General features: G+C 40.0%; 2 protein-coding genes across 6 annotated transcripts; both read left to right on the forward strand.

Moving 5' to 3' along the window:
- The first annotated feature begins 1,791 nt into the window (after positions 1–1,791).
- Positions 1,792–3,344, forward strand: LOC131314626 (DNA damage-repair/toleration protein DRT100-like). Its single transcript, XM_058343411.1, has one exon. It carries the CDS (start codon positions 1,894–1,896, stop codon positions 2,989–2,991), a length of 1,098 nt encoding a protein of 365 aa, XP_058199394.1. The 5' UTR covers positions 1,792–1,893; the 3' UTR covers positions 2,992–3,344.
- An 8,106-nt stretch (positions 3,345–11,450) lies between these two features.
- LOC131314628 (probable disease resistance protein At4g27220) lies at positions 11,451–21,074 on the forward strand. 5 transcript variants are annotated; one of them, XM_058343413.1, is made up of 4 exons: positions 11,451–11,541; positions 11,728–11,805; positions 13,433–13,537; positions 17,784–21,074. In XM_058343413.1, exons 3-4 carry the CDS (start codon positions 13,528–13,530, stop codon positions 20,828–20,830), a joined length of 3,057 nt encoding a protein of 1,018 aa, XP_058199396.1. In that variant the 5' UTR covers positions 11,451–11,541; positions 11,728–11,805; positions 13,433–13,527; the 3' UTR covers positions 20,831–21,074. The 5 variants fall into 5 exon arrangements, with proteins under 5 accessions (XP_058199396.1, XP_058199398.1, XP_058199397.1 ...); XM_058343415.1 differs by lacking the exon at positions 11,728–11,805 and having other exon boundaries at positions 11,522–11,541; XM_058343414.1 differs by lacking the exons at positions 11,451–11,541; positions 11,728–11,805 and adding an exon at positions 11,943–12,190.
- The last annotated feature ends 308 nt before the right edge of the window (positions 21,075–21,382 follow it).

A 21,382-nucleotide genomic window follows, 5' to 3' on the forward strand; every position in this document is an offset into this window, starting at 1 on the left:
ATCCGATCCGGAAACTTTTTTTACTTTAAAAATTTTAGCAAAAAAAAAAATATTTTTTTCAAAAAAATACAATTTTTTTTTCGAAAAAAAATTTAAAAAATTTAAAATAGAAAATAAAAATAAAAATACAACTTCTTGAACATTTTTTTTTTCAAAATAAAAATTTTACTATTTTTTTTAAAAAAATTAAAATTTAAAAAAAAAAAAGTTCGGATTCGGATTGATAACGGATTTAATCCGATCCGATCCGGATCCGTATTGAATTACCGGATTTGGATTATCGGATTATCGGATCGATGTTATCGGATTCGGATCCGGATCCGGATTTTTCAGATCGAATTCGGTCCGTTGACAGGCCTACCTCTAACCAATGTATCTTAATTTTCTTATATTTCTGCAATTTTGGAAATGAAAACTAGAATACCGACACCAATGAGTTTCTATGTGTTTGAGTAGATAGTCTTCTCTTAATTTTGTAGTAATTTTTGTGTATTGAACCTGATTAAATATTCTTATCTCAACCGCATTAAATAAATGATAAATAACTAAACACCACGACGGATAACAATACTCGTGTACAGTTTTTAATTTATGGATGCACAAACACAAATATTTTCTTATAGTGAACAAATTAACCTTGGGCATGAAGTTCAATATTTATCCAAGGATAGAGTAGATTAGATTAGAATAGATTTAATGAATGATAAAAAAAATTTATTTGTGTGCACAGAAGAGAGTTTCCCTTTGAAACCAAGAGCACGGATCTTTGCCCATGCTACTCAAAACAGAGGCGGTCGGTGAGGCAGAATAAAATTCCCATCCTAGCTAGATAAGATTTTATCACAAATATAGTCTCAGTCACTGAATTTAATGTTCACGCAAATGTATAACGATAAATTTAATGGTTATCTTCAACATTCATGATTCAACCTCTGCTGGTAATTTTTTTTATTTTTATTTTTTTGGAAAGTGACGGCCGATGACGTGTTTTGATAATTAATACCCGTCAAGAACATTTTCAAAATTAATAAATGTTCTCAGCATGTCCTTGACGGGTATTAATTATTAAAATACGTCCTAAATCATCATTTTCCCTTCTTCTTCTTTTTATTATTATTTTGTTTGTAGTTATAAACCTAGACCCTAAAACCTGAACAAGCAATTGCCACTTCGTACAGCACCCCCATTCGGTGGTGGTGGTGCCCAAACCTAGCTAGTTCTTTTGTTTTTTCCCTGTAAGAAAGTTGTCAGGGTCAACTTACATGTTGAAACTCAAGGGTCAAAGCCAGCTTACGCGTACTCCAACTAATCTTGAATGCTCAATCCCATCACTTATTTACGGGGAGCCAAATAGTCGAAGCACAGCTCCGTCCGAACAGGTCCCAAAAGAGTTAATAGCACCTTAGAAGTTTAGAAACTGAGATCTTAGGAGTAAGCAAAATCTTAAATCTCAGGTTTTGACCACTAATCCAACCCTCAACTTTTTCACCACATATTTTTGTAGAGTCTATATATACCTAACCAAGTGATGGGCTCCACATAAATAAGTGGTCAAGAAGAGTGTTGGGGTACCTGATAATGGTAAATGAGGTTACGAATTGAGCTCAAATAGTTTTTTTTTTTTGATAAGTAATTGAGCTAAAATAGTTTGATTTTAGTAGACTGTATTAGTTTGATGTGCTCGTAAACTAGCTCAAATTATCGTCATTTGATTGCTAGCCGTAAGGGCAAAACTGTCACAAAGTTATTAGACGAGTATATAAAACCCCCGAAGGATCAATATACTAACCATCAGTCTATCACACTGCATGCCTGGCCTGCATGTGTTCTCTCAGAGTGTGAAGAGGAGAGAGAGTGTGTGTGTTAAGACTTTAGAGAGAGAGAGAGAGAGAGATGAGTACCCTTTTTTTCATTACAGCTCTCCTCCTAAGTTCCACAGCCACCGTGATCTCATGCCCACCGTCCGATCTAGCTGCATTGCTCTCCTTCAAAGCTGCCCTCCACGAGCCCTACCTGGGCATATTCAACTCCTGGACCGGACCCGACTGCTGCCACAACTGGTACGGAGTCAGCTGCGACCCGACCACCAAACGGGTCGCCGACATCAACCTCCGCGGCGAGTCCGAAGACCCGGTCTTCGAAAAAGCCCACCAGACCGGGTTCATGAATGGTTCGATATCTCACTCCATCTGTCGCCTGAACCGGCTCTCGAGTCTCACCATCGCCGACTGGAAGGGCATTTCGGGAAATATTCCCCCTTGCATTACCCAATTGCCATTTCTTAGAATTCTTGATTTGATAGGGAATCAAATATCGGGCGAGATTCCGGCCGATATCGGGAGACTGAGTCGACTCACCGTGTTGAATTTCGCCGATAACAACCTAACCGGTACGATACCCCGGTCGATAACGAAGCTGTCGTCGTTGATGCATTTGGACATTCGGAATAACCGGATAGCCGGTACGATCCCGACTAATTTCGGTAAGCTCCGGATGATGAGTAGGGCTTTACTGAGTCGGAACCGACTCACCGGGTCGATTCCTTACTCGGTCTCGTACATATACCGGTTATCCGATCTGGATCTTTCTTTTAACGAGATATCGGGTACCATTCCCGAATCTCTCGGTAAAATGGCGGTTCTCGCTACTCTAAATCTCGATGCGAACCGGATCTCAGGTCAGATACCGCCCACGTTGATGAACTCGAGTATTAGTATACTGAATTTGAGCCGAAACGCGGTTGAGGGCACCATACCGGATGTTTTCGGGCCGAGATCGTATTTTACGGCGTTGGATTTGTCGTATAATCAGCTTCGGGGTCCAATTCCGAAATCGATTACCGCGGCAACTTATATTGGGCACCTCGATTTGAGCCACAACCATTTGTGTGGGCCCATTCCGATGGGATCGCCGTTCGATCATCTTGAAGCGTCGTCATTCGTTTACAATGATTGTCTATGTGGAAAACCCCTAAGAGCTTGCATTAAGTGAAGGATTGATGAGATGGAAAATTAAGTCTGCGTGCACAGATTTATATGGCATCGATTTGAAATTGAGACATTCAAGAAACATTCGGTTAAATTGGATCCCTCGTTGTTTTGAAGAATTTACATGCATCGAACAACTCTAAACGCATCTATGTACGTAATATTGCTCTGTATAAGAGCTATTTAAAAGAATGATATATAGGTATGCCTATTCCTTTGATATAATATACAGTATGGTTTTTTGGTTAGGATGTACGGGATTGATTGTCCCGATTAATCTTATTAATTCCAAATGTTCCAATAGCCATTGTCCATCTACATCGGACACAGATTTAAGAGAGACAAATATTCCACCGACTCGATCTGATGGATACATGTTTTAATTGTAATATTGTGTTTTAAGCTTTAATTAATCACTTTGGTTTCAGTTCTGTACCTTGATAATGAAAGTTGAAAGCTTTTAATGCACGTATATAGAGTTTCGGCACTCTTGTTTAAACACGTGAGCTCACATGCATGTATGGTTTGTTCGTTTGGACGTTCATCAACATAATCTACAATCTAATCTGATCATTAGTACACACGGTCCGGTTTTATCCACACAAATTTTAACACAACTTTTAACACAAAATTTCAGCCATTTATTTCATTGACGAATGGCTGAGACCAGAACACACTCTCTCTTCCGTTTCCATCTCCTCACATAATCCCTCCCTCTCCCCTTCCCCACAAGGCCAACACACACCCCACGCTTTTTAGACCAACTTCGGCAGGGTACTCCTTCTCCGGCACCTCCATCAATAGGGGAGAAATAAATAAAACAATACTAATATTTGAAAATCAGGAAAATGGTAATCATGGAATGACCTGAGTTGAAATTTTTCATTCCAGATTAATAAAGAAAGCCGGAGATGGAGGTGCCGGAGAAGGAGGACCCGGTCATAGTTGGTCTCAGAAACGTGGGGTGTGTGGTGGGGAAGGAGAAAGGGAGGGATTATGTGAGGAGATGGAAAGGGAAGAAAGAGTGTGTTCTGATCTCGGCCATTAGCCAATGAAATAAATGGCTGAGATCTTGTGTCAAAGTTGTGTTAACATATGTGTGGGTAGAACCTGTCCAGTACACTAATTACTAAGTAGTGGAGTAATATTCATTCTGCAGTGGGTTGAAATATTCGAAGGTTCAGAAGGTGCAAAGGGGGCACAAAGTTAACCCACCTTTCAGTTGTCTCAGTTCTTCTGTAAGTCGGATTAATACCCAATAGTATACTCCGCATGGTCACCGAGCTTCGGACGGGACTCAGCTGCCTCGCCCAGCTTCTCCTACGCATCCGAATGCTAGTCTCGTTTAACACTTGGGAAGATATTTTGCCCCTCGAAGAGGAGAAGAGATTTCGGGAGGGTCTTGAAGCTCGGTAGGGAGCTTTCTTCATTCAGAAAACACTCGTGACGCTCGGCGGGTCGGAGACCGCTTGTCGACTAGTCCTCTCGGAGGTGATTCATGAATGTGGTAGTTGTGAAACATTCTAGAAGCTTCCATTGATAGGCAATGTGCCATTTCTGATAACCGAAGTGATGTTTCAGACTGATGTGACATTCCTGACATTGACTAAAATGGCTCTGCAATCCTCGAGAAGCGACATTCATTAAATAATTCTGACACGTGATGCCATCCGAGCGTAGCAACGCCCGTGGAAAGCACAGCCGACTTGCTCGACACTCTAAGTCTCCACCTATAAATAAGAGGATACCCTTTCTAGGGAAGGTCTAAAAAAAATACACTAAGCAATACTCTCTTCTCTCTCTTGCCTACTTTCTTACTAAACTTCTTCTTCTTCTTCTTCTTCCTACACATACTGATTTGTTCGTCGGAGCTTCTTCCCGGAGGAACATCCCCCTCAGGTTTGCAGGTGCGAAGATCTCCACCTCACCCCCCACGGGTCAACAATGGAGCTAAAGGTTCAAGAAGATCTTGGTTGGTTCAGCCTCCCACACATTCAAAACATTTACCTTCTCTAACGAGATGTCTCTACTTACGTGAGAGAATATTCAATGCTCCAAAGATGAAGATATTCTATCAAATAGGGTTCAACTTCGTACTATTACTATTCATCTCTATTAATGTGCTATCGATCATTTCTTAAAGTTGAGAGAGTTGTAAGAGCATCTCCAAGAGACCCGCTCCTGCTCAGAATTTGACGAAAATGGTGAGAAAACTGTGAAAATCACAAACCCAAGGGACTGGCTCTAACCTCGCCTATTTGCTTGGGAGGTACAGTACCTCGCCTGGTGAGGCGAGCTTTTCAGCCTTGCTTGGCTTGCTTCTCGAATCTCGCGCGCAGGTCTCTCTCTCTCTAACCTCGCCTATTTGCTTGGGAGGTACAGTACCTCGCCTGGTGAGGCGAGCTTTTCAGCCTTGCTTGGCTTGCTTCTCGAATCTCGCGCGCAGGTCTCTCTCTCTCTCTCTCTCTCTCTCTCTCTCTCTCTCTCTCTCGCCGCTGCCTCGTCGTTGGAAGACAAATTAGAGATCGGTGCTGGGTTGTGGGCTTTTTCAGTTGTGGGTTTTCCGGTAGGGGTCTTCCGATTGCCGGCAGTGCGGACCAATCGCCGGTGTCTAGAGGAAGGAAATCTGGAAATGGGTGAGAAGGGATGCGTGTGTGTGAGAGAGGCAGAGGTTCGGAGGGTTTGAGAGTGTGTGTTTGAGAGAGAGAGAGGAGAGAACAGTGGCGACTGGCGGTGGAGGCAGGGGTGGTGAGAGAGAGAAAAGTGTGTTGTTTTTGGAGCAAGACTACGGCCACCGAAGGAAAAAAGAGGTGGCCGGCCACCGCACGCCGTGATGGCCCACTCCGGGCCCCCACACGGATGATCCGATCCGTTCAATAATTTAAAAAAAAAAACCGTTTTTTGATTTTCCAAAGATGAGAAACTTAATCCGAGCACCTACACATATCGGATCGAGCTGATTTCTCGCATAATCCACTCGGCTTTTTTAAAAAAAATTATTGAACGGATCGAATCATCCGTGCGGGACCCGGAGTAGGCCCGAAAGGGCATGCGGTGGCCGGCCACCGCTTTTTCCTTCGGTGGCCGTAGTCTTTCTGTCGTTTTTGTTTGAGGTTAGTGGAGGGACCTACCAAGGTGATTTATTGTATTTTTTTCTAAATGGCTAGGGTGTTTGAGGACGCTGTTGGGTTGTCCACAATTTAGTGGCTAGCTATCACACTTTTTCTCACCAAAATGGCTAAAAAAATGGTGCGGCTCTTGAAGATGCTCTAAGAAGGGCTGATGTCGGTACTGACTACTGAGAAATCAGAGGATAGAATTTCCCCAAGGAAAAGTCCCCAAGTGAAAAGGGCACACGTGAAAGACTAACATGGCCTTGATATTTGGTCATGTGAGTGGTGAGCACGTGGTTTTTTTTCCGTCCAAAAAGTGGATGGAAGCCCACGTACGGACCCTGACCCGTTTTTTTAACTTAACTTAAATATAAGAGTTTTGTCTATATTTGAATTTTTTTTTATTTGTTAATTTTGTGTCAAATTTTTGTAGGTTATTGATCCGTCCCAACGAGAAGAACCGAAAAAGTAAGATTTTGACACTTTTACCCAAGTAAAGTGGTTATTTCTCAAAATACTTGCGTAAAAGTGCCAAAATTTTACTTTTTCGATTCCTCTCTTCGAGACGAATCAATAACCTACAGAAGTTTGACGCAAAACTAACAAGTGCAAAAAAAATTCAAATAAAGACAAAACTCTCAAATTTAAATTAAGTTCAGGAGAACGTCATGAAATAGAAGGTTGGTATACTTCAAACTGAATGTATAAAGATTAAAGTAGAATCCGGAGTAAAGTTGAAAGTTTATATCAAAAATTTACCATTAATTTTCTGGATCATGTATTAGAGTTTTTTATTCCCTCCGTTCCATTTTAATTAATATTCACTATGGTTTTGCGTACCATTTTGAATTGATTATACCTTTCAATGTATATTGCTAAAAATATGCAATATAGACATTGTTTGATAGATCTCAATTATTTTTATAAAATAATAATTTTAAAAACATAAAATATAATATACGTGGAGATATAAGTTATTGAAAATGGTATGCAGAACTTTAGTGGACAATTAAAAAGGTACATAGGGAGTATTCCCCAATATGTATACTAGCAAATCTTTCAAATTTTCATTACTACTATAATCACATTTTGTTGGAGGCTTGGAGCAAAATTATTGATCCATTGCAGTGCCTAGGCTTCAATTTCTTTGTTCCAAAAAATCCTAAATAATCATTCTCCCTCTAGGATAGTCTCCTCCAAAAGCAGCAACACCAAAAAAATTACTACCACTTTTTAGCAATCAAGTGAGGCTCGTTGTGCAGCAAAGAGTCGTTTTTGGTACAGAGTGACGGGGGAGAATTAAAGAGAGGACTTGAGATTTATGATGCGCAATTTAACTAGAAATATGTCTAATCTAATACGCAATCTGATCCATTTAGGACTTATGATGTGTTACTATTTAGCACAAGGGAAACATCAAAGATTCTTTCCTTTGGTGTTAAGATTGCTAGTTGCTTTTACTTATCAATTCATGAGTACTCTGGAAAAAGAAAGCGAACAGGTTCTTTACTCTGGGTATGGGGCAACAAGTAACAATACCTTGGGTTACACTTTCACTTCAATTAAAGTCCTTTTAGTTTGCTTTGGATGTGCTTATTCGATCTTCTCCTTTTGTTTTTGTCATGTATATATAGGAGCACCGAGCACCTTGCATTTCAAAGCTGTTCATCTCTATTTGTTTGGGTAAAGGATTATGATTTTGGAGTTCAATTTATGGAAGAAAAAAAAAATTACTTTTAAATAAATTTTGTTGGGGTAAATTCCAGATACACCCCCTGTACTTTGGTCATTTTTCAACTACACCCCATCTACTTCATTTTTAATCACTCGCACCCCTTGTACTTAAGACTGGTTTGGAACTGTTAGTATTTCCGTCCAAAATAACGAAAAAGCAGGTAATGGCTTGTTGGCGGGAATTTTCCCTTCTAAAACTTCTTTTCTAAGACCAAATCGCTCTCAAAACCCATTTACATCCTATATATACTATGAGAGCCCTCAAAACCCATTTCAAATTTCTGTGTTCTGGATTTTTCCTTGAAATTCTGAGAATGGCCGGTGTTATTCTTAGAATAATTTATTTAGGATACTGTGCGAATTTCATGTTTTTCTAAGACCGAAACCCGGACAGCTTCTTGGCTACGCGTGCGTTCGGGCGTCTGGGACCACTTGCGCATGCAAGGACACATGTCACGCTTATAGACATATGGCATGGCCAATTTGACACCTAGAATTACACTCATGCATGTGTAAATATATTTGGTTATAAAATTTTTTTTATCATTTTGATAAATACTAGTCAAACATGTATTTTAATTTTTGAGGGAGGGAGCTACGAAATTTTAAGAAAGAGGAGGAGGATGGTGTTCTTCCACCCCCCACCTCAGTTCCACCACGACCCACCACCTCCCGTCACCATTCTCTCGTCGGAAAACTTATTTTCTTGCCGGTAACTTCTTAAACATTCCTGACAGCTTTTGGACCATCACAAATTCGTATTTTGAGAAACCTTCTGCTATAATTCAATTTTTGAAGTCTACATAACTTTTAAAGTACGTTTAAAGACGAAGATTTTGATACCAAGAACATGCAAAACCGATCAACACAGAATTAGTTATGATTTTCGGAATATGGACTGATACACATGTTTCGAAATCTGGGCAGAGCCATCTTCTTTTTATTTCTGGAAACTATCCTATTAAGTTATGAATTTGATATTTTTACTGAGAATAATAATTTACGTTACAAAACTTTGAGAGTTGGTTTCAATATTTTTGGAGTTGAAATGAATTAGTTATGGATTTTCTACGAAGACATGTTTGGCTGCCCTATTTTTCTGTAGAACAGCTTGTTCTTTTGAAATTTGGAGAATATTTGGTTGATAACTAATCTTTCAATTTTTACAGTAGATACACATGGATGTTACGCAAGTTTGGGAGCTAGTTTGAGTATTTTTGGACCTTATATGAATAAGTTATGGTTTTTCAAAGAAAGGGTGACAGATTTTAGTAAATAAACAAAGTATTGTTTTTATTTCTTAAATGAACAAAGTATTTTTTCAGTCTTTCATTACTTTGGGCGGAAATACTAACAGTTTCAAACCAGTCTTAAGTACAAGGGATGTGAGTGATTAAAAATGAAGTAGATGGGGTGTAGTTGAAAAATGACCAAAATACAGGGGATGTATCTGGAATTTACCCTTGTTTTTGCGCGGATTGATGAATGTCATTCGGTGGTATTAGTGCCACTTTTACTAAAATTTGGACTGATACAATTATTGGAGGTCCCAATTGTGGAAAATGGTGAAGAGTTACAGAGAGGCAAGGCCAAAAGAGCACGACAAGTCATATGCTATAGTAGTATAAAGGAAGGTGGGGCTTTCAAAAAAAAGGGAAAAAGAAGTGGAAGGTGGGGCTTCTACCAAATACCAAAAGAAAAAAGGAAGGTGGTGCTGGCATTTGACGTTTCTTTACAGAGTGTGTTTTCTTTTTTGCCGTAGTTTTGGAGAATGTTAAGAGTGGGGGAGGGTGGGGCTTAACCGCAGAGCTCGGAGCATCTTTAACGGGAGATGTCAAAATTAAGGTGGACAATTAAACGGTTAGTTTTGGCATTAAGTCACCATCCAATCATGATATCTTCTATCATGCCAAAAGTGACATAGTTTTAAAGGAAGATGACATGATTTTGAAGGGAAATTCCAATATATCAACTTTGACATCAATCTTCTAGACTGTTAATTTTCAAAAATTGACCATAAGCTTTCAAAATAATTTAACGTAAGAGTTGAAGAGGGGGAGCTGAGCTTGATGTCAAATTGTCACATAATCTTTTAAAATAATTTGACATTTTCACTTTTGACCTCTATTATTGAAGATGCTCTCGTAGATTAGGGGTATACTTTGGGGCCAACTGCGCCACCACCTCACATGCTTTGTTGGTATAAATTCACGGCCCACACCAATGTGTGAATGGGATCGGGTGGCTCGAGCAGTTAATTTATTTTTTCAATACTATGGACAGCAAAGCAGCGTTGTGTGGCACCAGTCCTAGTCGTGTGGATCCCATATTTTAGGAAAATGACGATTCAGGACAAATTTTGATAATTAATATTCGCTAAGAATATTTTTAGCATTAACAAATATTTTCAGTATATTCTTGACAGTTATTAATTATCAAAACACGTCGTTGGCCGTCATTTTCCCCATATTAATTTTAAGGCGCCTTTTCAAAATACAATCTGTAATAAAAGGAATGAGAAATGGAGCGCCACCTTCCTTTACTATAAAGCATACTAATAATATGACTTTCCGTACTCTTCTGGCCTCTTGAGTCTTCGAGAAACTAAACTGTATATAAATTACCCACGTACTTTCGGATTACCCAAAAATAATTCGAATCGTTTATTAATTTTAAAATCATTCAAAAATAATTTCTGAAAAAATCAGCTTAGTCGAATAACTGCAAATGCTAGAACCAATAGTCTTATATTCGTTTTTGAAATCAGGACCCTACATTTTGAGGCAATTAGTTCAAGCATTTAGGTTATCTAATTAAGCCGACTTTTTAAAAAAATTATTATAAAATTAATAAACGACTTGGATCATTTCGTATGATGCAAAAATGAGCCATAAACTCAGTTGTGCACACGACAAGAAAGCGATAATATTTACCTTTTCAACAATTGGTGACCAAATTTTATTTAAGTTTAGTCGACAATTGTGTAATTTCTTATAGTGGCAATAGTTGTACACTATGAGCGTACCCATAGTGTTTCTGTTTTCTGTGTTGGGTGAAAGCCAATTAGCTAAGAAATTTTTCAGTGTCGGGTGGGTATCACGTGGTGCCCGCTCGGTGCATTTGGGCCATTCATTTCAGTTTTGGACGGCTCAGATTTGGAGAAAGAAAGAGGAGAGAGAGTGGTGGGGTGAGAGGAAAGAGAGTTTCAATCTGGGCTGTTCAACATACTTTTTGACGACCTAGATGGGTTGCTCGGGCACCACATGGACACGGCCACGTTGTACCCACCCGATACCCAAAAATTTCTCCAATTAGCTAGATTGGGTGCAAGCCAATTATATTGTGCAAGTATAAGAAATGGGCCACTTGAGCGACAATGCTATAACCACACACTCTGGCCCTATTGTGAATGTGTATAAGTGTTTGTGTGTGGTTGAATAATTTTTTTATGAGTGCATTGCATTTAAATCAAATGGGGGACCATCTTCACAGGATAAGAAATAGGAACTAAAAATCTTGTCCCCCTTCCTCTCTCTCTCTCTCTCTCTCTCTCTCTCTCTCCAGTACGTAGTAGTGAGACCGAATTCCGGTGAAAGTGAGACCGAATTCAGGTGAAAAAAACTCCTGATTCTAGGGTTACAAAATCATGCTCTTATCTCTGCAGGGTAGTGCGACTCGAATTTCGATGAAAAATACCATGAAATCTGGTGAGAGATTGCAAATACATGCTCCTAAATTCTCTCTCTTCCTTCCTTAATTTCCAAAGTTTTATGAGTTTCTCTAGATGTGGAATTTCGTAGTAGTTTTTTTGCTTCAGTAATACCAACTAGTCAAACAGTTGATTAGTACATCTCTTATTAATTAAAAGAATTAATTCATTTTTGTTGCATCAGGTGTCTTTTAAAAAAAATACTCAAAACTAGTCTGCTACGTACAAACTGGATTTCCTGAGGCTTCCGATCACAAACAAGGTCAGTATGATTAATGATTAGTATACCAGTTTTTACTACCATCTTAAAAGCTTTTTTTTCTCTTACGTACCCAAATGAAGGAGACCTAATTTATGTACCAAATTTACTACGTACGGCTAGTTTTTGGTTGCCGATTGTTGATGACGGTGGCTCCGCCGGCACAGATCACCATTACGGTGGCTCCGGTGCAGTATTCGTTTCAAACAACAGCTATCTATAAACCAGATCTGGCTGATGTCGAGTTTAATTTCTTCACTTTTTCAGTAGCCCGGCCAACACTCAATATATAACAAGAACACGAACCAGGACTAGAAACTAGAATGACTTCAAGTGCTGCCGATCATAAATGAGGTCAGAATTTACTCCTCCGGGCCGCGAAATCATGGTTAATTGATTTTATCGTGTTACAGCCATTTTCTTAGTCATTAACCGGTCTTCCCCGTCCACACCGGCCGATGGTATAATGGAAAGGATCCAGTTTGTTTACAGTACAGTTTTGGACTGCCTATAAGGCCCCGTTCAGCTAAATAAGCCAATTGGCTTATTTTTTTGTTCTTATTCGAATTTTTTTCGTATTTGTTAGTTTTTTGTCAATTTTTTAGGGATTATTGCATCGTTATGACGAGAGAAATTTAAAAAGTAAAAAATTATGATCGAAATCCAATTTTTTTTAATAAAGACGAAAAAATTGGGTTTATTAAAAAAATTAGGTTTCGATCGTAATTTTTTACTTTTTAGATTCCTCTTGTCATGACGATGCAATTATCCCCAAAAAATTAACGAAAAACTAACAAATACGAAAAAAAATTGAATAAAAATAAAAAAATAAGCCGAACGGGAACAATTATAGTAATCCCAATCATCCAAAAATATTTTTAATATATTGTTCAGATTTGCTAAAATACTTTCTCCGGTAATAAAAGTTCACTTACCAGCTAGCCAGAAAGAATTTTTAAAAAATTTGGACCATTAATTGTCAAGATAAAAGACCGAAATACGACTGCACCATGTAGTCTGGGTTTGGACTTTAGAGAATCCAGGTCCTATTGGAAAATTAGTTCGAAGTCCTTGCCATAAATTTGTGCTACAATTCCATGGACATTTTTTTTTTGTAAAATGGCTGATTTATTTTTGAAATTATTTTCGCCATCCCATTTCGTACTAAAAAATTTGCTTTTCATTTTGGCTATTGGAAAATTCAAAATCTTCCTTCGTTTGTAATTTTTTGACTTACAAAGGACAATTTTTAACGTTGCACATGTAAGACAAACATAGTGCAATGATTTAAGGGAGATTTTATTTGAAACTAATAAAAGAAAATATATTTATCGTTGTTTTCTCGTAATACCCACTAAAAAAAGTTTAATTTAGTACAAAATGCCCCATGCATGCATCTTCAATAAACCTTAAATCGTAATTAATTTTTGTTTTATTACACGCACTCGTCAACCATCAGCATCAGAAAAGCCCTTCAATTAACCCTCGATCTCCTGCCCTCCAGCATCATACCTGCCACCCCAAACTCACCATTGCACTCGTTGTCAAGTTTTCATTGTACTCTATATATCATACAACAATCATGATTATATTCTGATTTCCAAATGAACTTATCTGAATATATATACAGGTCAAGGTTCTCTCAATTCTCGGGAGGAAATTAATAGTTGAAGGTTCATCTTATTCTTTCTCGGCGTCCTGATAGTTTTCCAATTATATCGCTTCATGGCTGAAGGTAATTGTATATAGTTCATGTATTCTCTGTCTATCTTTTTTATTTATTACGCACTAGACACTCTAACTAGGACTGTAGGAGTCTGTTTTCTACAAAAAGTGCAAAACCAAGTTGGTTAGTGTTGCAGGCGTGCCAGGACTGGATTGCAGTTCAAATTCGTGTTAGCAAACAATTATTTTGGGCTCGAACGAACGACCCTTTTAACGTTAAAACCAATTTTAAAACCTTTGTTGGCATTAAAAACCGTTCCTGTAATTTTGACCAAAATTAGGTGTAAACAGAGTCATACTCATATTCATTTTCACGGTCTGTAAGAGTACTCCTACTCGTGTTTTTAGCTTGCAAGCTGAATGTGGGCATGGGTGCCCTTTTTTTCGGAATTTCCGGATTCCAAGACGCGAGGCAAGGGGCCCGGGTCGAGGGAGCGCGAGCGGGGAAGCAAGCGCTCGCAGAATACAGAATCGCCACTCGGGTTTGAAGGTCCGACACCCAAGGAACCGTATTTCGAAGCACTTGCCGCGCTGTTTGATTTGAAAGAGTTAAGGAACTAGTCCGTCATAACCATATCTGGGTTCGAGAGCCAGGTTACGAGAGGGGAAGGGTTTTATGGCACCCCTCTCGCCCAATCCGGAGATCGGTCTCTACTTAGGCATTTGCGAAAAATGTTTGTTTGCGATTCTGTTTCATTAATCAATTTTTAGCCAATTAGGGCGGGGGAACAGTTAATCGGGGATTAAAACTGTAACAGTTTGCAGGATGTGATGGATAGCATGCATGAGCGAGATGACGAGTAATAAATAGAACGAAGTTCAAAACATCGATCATACATCAAGACAGCGCTGTGTATGATTTTGGCACGAAGAAACAGCCAGCTTGCATGCGTGAGTCCATCCGCATGCAAGCAAACCGTCGCGCGACATTCTCATACACTCGCGCGAGTATTCATGTTTCACCAATGGTTTGAATTTCATTCCTTTCTGGGCTCTGGAAGGACCAGTGCTCACCCAGGTGCAAACCAAGCAGTTTATGGGTACTTGAAAGTAAACAATATTACAGCCAACAGATAGAAATATTATGAAAATGCAACCCCTAAACAGTGGGGGTGTCTAAACAGAGGCCAAGGCCAGGTTGCTCATGCAAGGGCAGTACCTGGGAAACAGAGAACCATCGCGCGACAGTATGAGACAGCCGCGCGATTGTTCTGACTGGACTTTCAGGAATTGCTTTGCATACTTAGGGCTCTGAGACATGTTCAAGAGCATCCCAAGAGCATTCCAAACCAAGAGGTGTTATAAACTAAGCCTAACAATGATTTTCAACATGCAAAACAGCAAAGCAGTGGGCTAAATCTCCTTTAGAGACTTTTAAAAGAGCTATATGCACAATAATAAACTTAAAGACCAGGGTCCCTTCCCCACGTGGTCCATTCTCACGCAGACAGAATCGTCGCGCGAGGATACAGGACCATCGCGCGAGGGTTTCCCAGCCAACAGCCCTTGAAACTCTGCCGGCTTTAGGGCCAGAACTGGTATCGATTACCAGCCTTGACCCTGCCAGCCCCCCTCAGGGGATCGAACAGTGAGCAGAAAGATTTTATACCTTTGCTTTGAGTGCCTTGGAGATGGCTTGAATGATGAGATGGTGAGATTTGGAGGGTGATTATGTGGGAATGAATGGTGTGAAGTGTTTGTGCTTGAGTTTTTCTTCTTCTTTCTTGGTGAGAGCTTTTTTTGTAACCCTTTGCAAGGGAGCATGGGGGGTGTATTTATAAGAGAAGGGGGTTAGTGGAAGGCTAACCAAGCCCTTGTAACCAGCCAACAATGCTGGTTACAAATGCTTGGTGGAGGAGTGGGTGGCAAAGGTGATGGGAGAATGGGGGGTGAGGTGGTGCAAGGGGAGCCCCCCAGAACGCTGTTCAGCCGAGAAAACGGGGTCACATAGGCCTGTAGCCCCCTGACCACCACGCAATCTGGGTGAAAATGACAGGTGTTGACCATCGCGCGATGGAGTGAGACCATCGCGCGAGGGTCCAGCCAGCCCCGCGATGGTCAATGGTCAAAGCTTTGACTTTGACCACCACCCGGCAGATTAACCATCGCGCGAGGGTTCTAGATTGTCGCGCGACATTTAGACCAAGGTCCAGGTTCTGATTCAAGGGTTTAAGGGTTAAGGATGGGTTCCACACATGCCAAACTCAAGCCATTCCAAGTTCTCGGGACTGTTTCGACCTGACTCATCATCGGGGAATCAAATACCGTAAGTAAACTAATCTGGAAGCCCAGATTGGGGTGTCTACACTGAAATGCATGACAAAAAAAAAAACTACGAGGTCTTGCAGACCTAGCTCCCTCGAGGCTCGAAGCAAAGTTTTGAACTTCTGTGGCCTCTTTCGAAGTCATTACTCATAAGGTTAATATGCGCTTCTCATGTTTTTAAAAGAAATTGTGAGGTGAGGTGTAGTGATATATAGGTGAGGTAGTAGTGTACTATCATTTGTGCATAATGCTCCCTGGTGTATTTCTGTTTTGTATCATTTATTAATGATATAGAAACCTTTCTTTGCTGATAAAAAAAATATATATGCGCTTTTCATAACTATCACGCTCGAGTCCTTGACCATTGAAAAGTTCCTCTGGCAGTTGACCTCGCCTAATATTTTCTAGTGAAATTCGTGGACTTTTCCTGCAATAAAAAAAAAAATTTCATCAACCGAAAAAAGATTCGGACAATATTTCTCAGGTCGAAGGCAAGTGTACTAACTTAGTTGGGATGCCCGTTTCCTCACTTGTATGACCATCACTGGTATAAGATCAAACTCAGAACCTATTAATTCTTATGCCACATGCAGTTGCAGCTGAATTTAAGTCGACAATCATGAGTTGAGTTAAAGACATAAGATTATCTAATAGCACTTGATCAGTAATTAAGGGCTTGTTCAGTTAAGATAAGTCATTTGGCTTCTTCTTTTTTTGTTCTTATTCAAAAAAAAATTCGCATTTGTTAGTTTTTTCATCAATTTTTTGAGGATTATTGCTTTGTTGTGACGAGAGTAATCTAAAAAGTAAAAAATTACGATCGAAACTCAATTTTTTTTAAAATAAAAAATAAGCCAATAAGCCAAATTTGCAGGCTAACACCCAATTAGCCAATAACACCCAAACCCACTTTTAATTTTAAGTCACTTAAATCGTAGGCTAAAAGTTTTGAAAAAAATTGAAGTGGCTTGTTGCCACTAGTACCACGCAATAGTGGATCGTCGAAATGTTAGTACAATCTCACTCTCACACCACCACTGCAACTGCCACCACCACCACGTACACCTCTGCAATTCTACCACCATCTCTGGCACCACCACAACCTCTACAATTCTACCATCTCTCCACCCCACTGCCACTTCTCCTACACAAGCAATGTGCCTCCACTACCACAACTTCTCCCCTAATAGTAGAAACAATACCACCATTACCTTCACGCAACCACTACGTACCAACACTACCCCAACACCAAACACACCACACTATCACCATCCTGATCGAGTCCCTTACCCTCCACATTTCATGTCGTCGTTGCCACCACCTCTCCACCTATACCACCATTATCATCACCACAACCACCTCCACATTCACACCCACATATACACCATCATTACCACTGCTACCTCATCAACACCAGACAAAGAGCTTCAAGGTTTAGTTTAGCAGTAGCAAAAATAAAATTAAAGAGATTTTAATGACTACACAAAATTCTGAATAAAATATAAACTTTAATTTAGCGATGTACACCATCTATTTTTGATAAACCAAAAAAATTTAATAAACTTTTCACACCATAAGCACACTTTACCTATAGAGTTCACGTGCTATTTCACAAAACAATACTCCCTCGTATAAAATCTTAGTACCAGGTATATTACCCCACCACGAGTACTCTTCATATCTTGACAGCTTTGGATTATAATTTTACCATCAACAATATCAAACATGTTTCGATGAATCTGACGAAACAATCTTTCATCCGTTTATGCGATTTGGCAAGCCACTTTGGTTTGCCTTCTAACTCGATTTAGATGCTCGATTTTTTAATCAAACTGTAAAAAAATGTGATCAAATCAACTGGTTAATTATGTACACTTACAAAACAAGCTCAAACTGCACACTTACACCACATTAATTGTCCTTAAAAACATAAAAACCTAGCTCAATCCAACTTCCTTTTTTTAACTCATCAGTTTGCTTGCATTTGGCAGTTGCTGCATCTTGCACCCAACCAGTGTGCGAGATTGGAAAGTGCTTATGGGCTCCTATTGCTAGACGCATCAACTATGCCAAAAAATTGTCGAAGAATTGGGAAGCGCTTTGTAAGAAAGCATCAGAGTTAGGGATCAAAAGAAATGATATTGTTGCCGAAATTGACAGAATGAATCTGGAGAAAACTCCAACCCAAGAATGTGATGCTTGGAGAACGGAGGTGGCGGAGATGGAAAACAAGATTGAGACCATAAAGCAGGAGTTCAGTGTTGAGAAGAAATGTGTTGGGGGATTATGTCCTGACATATTTGCACGTATAGGGTTTGGTGAGCGAGTGGTAAATATGATCAATGACATTGACGTGCTCCTAGAAAAGTCCAAGTTTGGAAGTGGATTTCTTGTTGATTCACCACCAGCTAGAGTTGAGAAGCAACCAGGCCCCGGTTCAACGTTGTCAATGTCTGCATATGATACACTGGCCATGGTACTGGATGAAATTCGAGACAAGAGCACTCCAAAGATTGGTATTTGGGGAATGGGCGGAGTGGGGAAGACAACTGTTTTGCAACTCTTGAATAACACGCCAGAAATAACAGCAATGTTTGATCACGTGATATGGGTGACCATCTCAAAATCTCCAAGCATTAGAATGATACAAGAAGAAGTGGCGCGGCGTTTACAAATAAGATTAGATGGGGGTGAGTCTGATGAAATAGTAGCAAGGCAATTGTTTCGCAAACTCGACAACAAGAAGTACTTGTTACTTTTAGATGATGTTTGGGAGATGGTGGATATAACTGTTATAGGGTTACCAAATCCCAATAAGGACAATGGTTGCAAATTGGTTTTAACAACCAGAAATTTGGAAGTTTGTCGAAAGATGGAAACATATACTGAGATCAAGGTGAAGGTTTTGTCAAATGAGGAAGCTTTGGAGATGTTTTACACAAATGTGGGAGATGTTGTAAGGCTTTCCGCCATCAAAGAACTCGCTGAAAGCATTGTCAAAGAGTGCAACGGCTTGCCCCTTGCCCTAAAGGTCGTAAGTGGTGCGTTACGGAAGGAGGCAAATGTGAATGTTTGGAGCAATTTCTTACGAGAATTGAGGTCACCTGCTACATCTTTCATTGAAGACTTGAATGAAAAGGTGTTCAAGGTACTAAAGGTCAGCTATAACCATTTAAAAAACACTCAAAATAAGAAATGTTTTTTGTTCTGTGGATTGTATCCGGAAGACTCGAACATTAAAAAACTTGAATTGATAGGATATTGGAAAGCAGAGGGTATTCTTTCTCCGAAACTTACTTGGGAAGAGGCACATGATAAGGGAGAAGCAATATTGCAAGCTCTTATAGATGCTTCGTTGTTGGAAAAATGTGATGGATATGATGACCATGTGAAGATGCACGATGTTGTTCGAGACTTGGTGTTGGCAATGACTTCTCCAGAAGGTGGGGAAGAATCCGCACATCTGGTGAGAGCTGGAATTTCTTCAGAGAAGATGCCAGAGGAGGTGGAATGGAAAAAGGCAACAAGAATATCGTTTATGGATCATGACTTGCGCAATTTGCCAAAATCGCCAAAATGTCCTGAGCTCTTGACACTATTGCTTCAAGGAAATAGGGATTTAGAGGCAATTCCAGAAACATTTTTTGACAACATGCCTAACCTCCGAGTTTTGGATCTGTCACGCACCAGTATCAAATCTTTGCCAACTTCCATGTTGAAATTGGACAATCTTCGAGAACTAATCCTTCAAGGAAATACGGATTTAGAGGCAATTCCAGAAACATTTTTTGACAACATGCCTAACCTCCGAGTTTTGGATCTGTCATGCACTAGTATCAAATCTTTGCCAACTTCCATGTTGAAATTGGACAATCTTCGAGAACTAATCCTTTCAGATTGCAAGAGGTTGGAGGCTCTCCCTGTTGGGATGATACGCAAGCTCTCTCGGATTGAAGTATTTAAACTTGCACTTTTTGGGCCGTTTTTCGAAGGTGGGCTAAGTGATGAAAGTACGGATATTGTTGCGAAAGAACTCAGTGACTTGAGTAAACTTTCTTTCCTTGACTTTGACTTCCAGAGAGTAGATAATCTCCAATACTTCCTGCAACATAGCAGAGCATGGAAACAGAGGACATTGATAGTTTTCGGTTTATCTGTTGGCCGAGATTGGGTCTATCAATCTCCTGCCGATCATTGGGGAACCAAGTGGCTGATAGAGAAGTATAAAAGGTGTTTGAGTTACCAAGTAAGTGGAGAAGAAGAAATGGGTAGCGGCCTTCCCTCCGCCATAGAAGATGCACTCAATCGTTCGAATTGCTTTCAATTAAAGGGTCAAGATGAACTTAATTCTCTATCAGAAGTGGGCGCGCACAACACTTGTGAGTTAAGATACTGCAGGATTGAAAAATGCAACGCCCTTGAAAACGTTGCCAATAGAAATGGGCTTCTTCAAACGGGTGCTTTTCCAAATTTAGAACGTTTACATCTGATCGGTTTGAGGAATTTGAAGTCTGTTCTCTGTTTGGAGACGGATGAGGGACAATTGCTACCACCAACACCACCAAATCTAAAGAGCTTTACCAATCTAAAAACACTAGAACTTGAATGTTGTCCACGAATTGAGCAGCTATTCTCAAGTGGATTCATGGTTCAACAACTATCCAACTTAGAAGCATTGGTAACCTGGTACTGTCCGGGACTCAAGGGGATGGTTCCAGATGATGAAAAGATTGAATACGAGGCTCTACCCAAATTGCAGATTTTGTGGCTCCGTAAGTCGCCAGAATTCGTGAGTTTTTTTAAAGGTGTTCCCATGTATTGGCCATCATTGTTGGAAGTACAGATAATGGGTTGTCCGAAGTTGAGAAAACTCCCCATCGACACTAATAGTTGTCCTAATTTGAAGGCAATCAGGGGCAACCAGGAGTGTGTTTCTCCACAAAAAGTGCAAAAACCAAATGGCTTGGAATCACGGGCGTGCCAGGACTGGATTGCAGTCCAAACTGTATTTCAAGGCCTTCGTGCCTCAAAAATCTGACTTCTTTCAAACGATGGTGCTCGGCCCAAAGGGTAAGGCCTCGTGATGGTTCGTTGTTCGCCTTTGCTGGATAAGGACTTAAATATTTCCTAACCGTTGTTAGAAAATGGTTAAAAGAAAAGGAAAGGACTGAAAGGTAATGAAGGAACAAAAACAAACTTTATTAATTGGTTAACAAAGTTTGGGTACAAGGAAATAAAATGACATAAAATCTAGTCCGTGCTAGATTGAACGGCAAAATAAAGACAATTGAAAGATAAATTGGGTAAGCCGTGGGCTTGATTGGTCGTGGACCTTGGCCAAGGCCTTCAGAACTGTGATTTATAGGAGCTACAGGCCTTGAGCTGCTTCAAAAATGCTCCAATGCATGGCTGCCAAGTGGCCTTCTAGCAAAGGCTTGGGCTTGAGCAGCTCCAAAATGCTCCAATGGGGGGCTTCTTCCTGAACAAAACGTGCCTTATACTCCAAGAGTATGGCAAAGGCCTGAGAAGTCCTCCTTTTCTGTGCAAATCTCTGGAAAAGGGCATAAAGAATCTCAGGCCCTGCAGCACC

The sequence above is a fragment of the Rhododendron vialii genome, chromosome 13a (assembly GCF_030253575.1).
Source record: "Rhododendron vialii isolate Sample 1 chromosome 13a, ASM3025357v1".
In the NCBI taxonomy this organism is placed as follows: domain Eukaryota; kingdom Viridiplantae; phylum Streptophyta; class Magnoliopsida; order Ericales; family Ericaceae; genus Rhododendron; species Rhododendron vialii.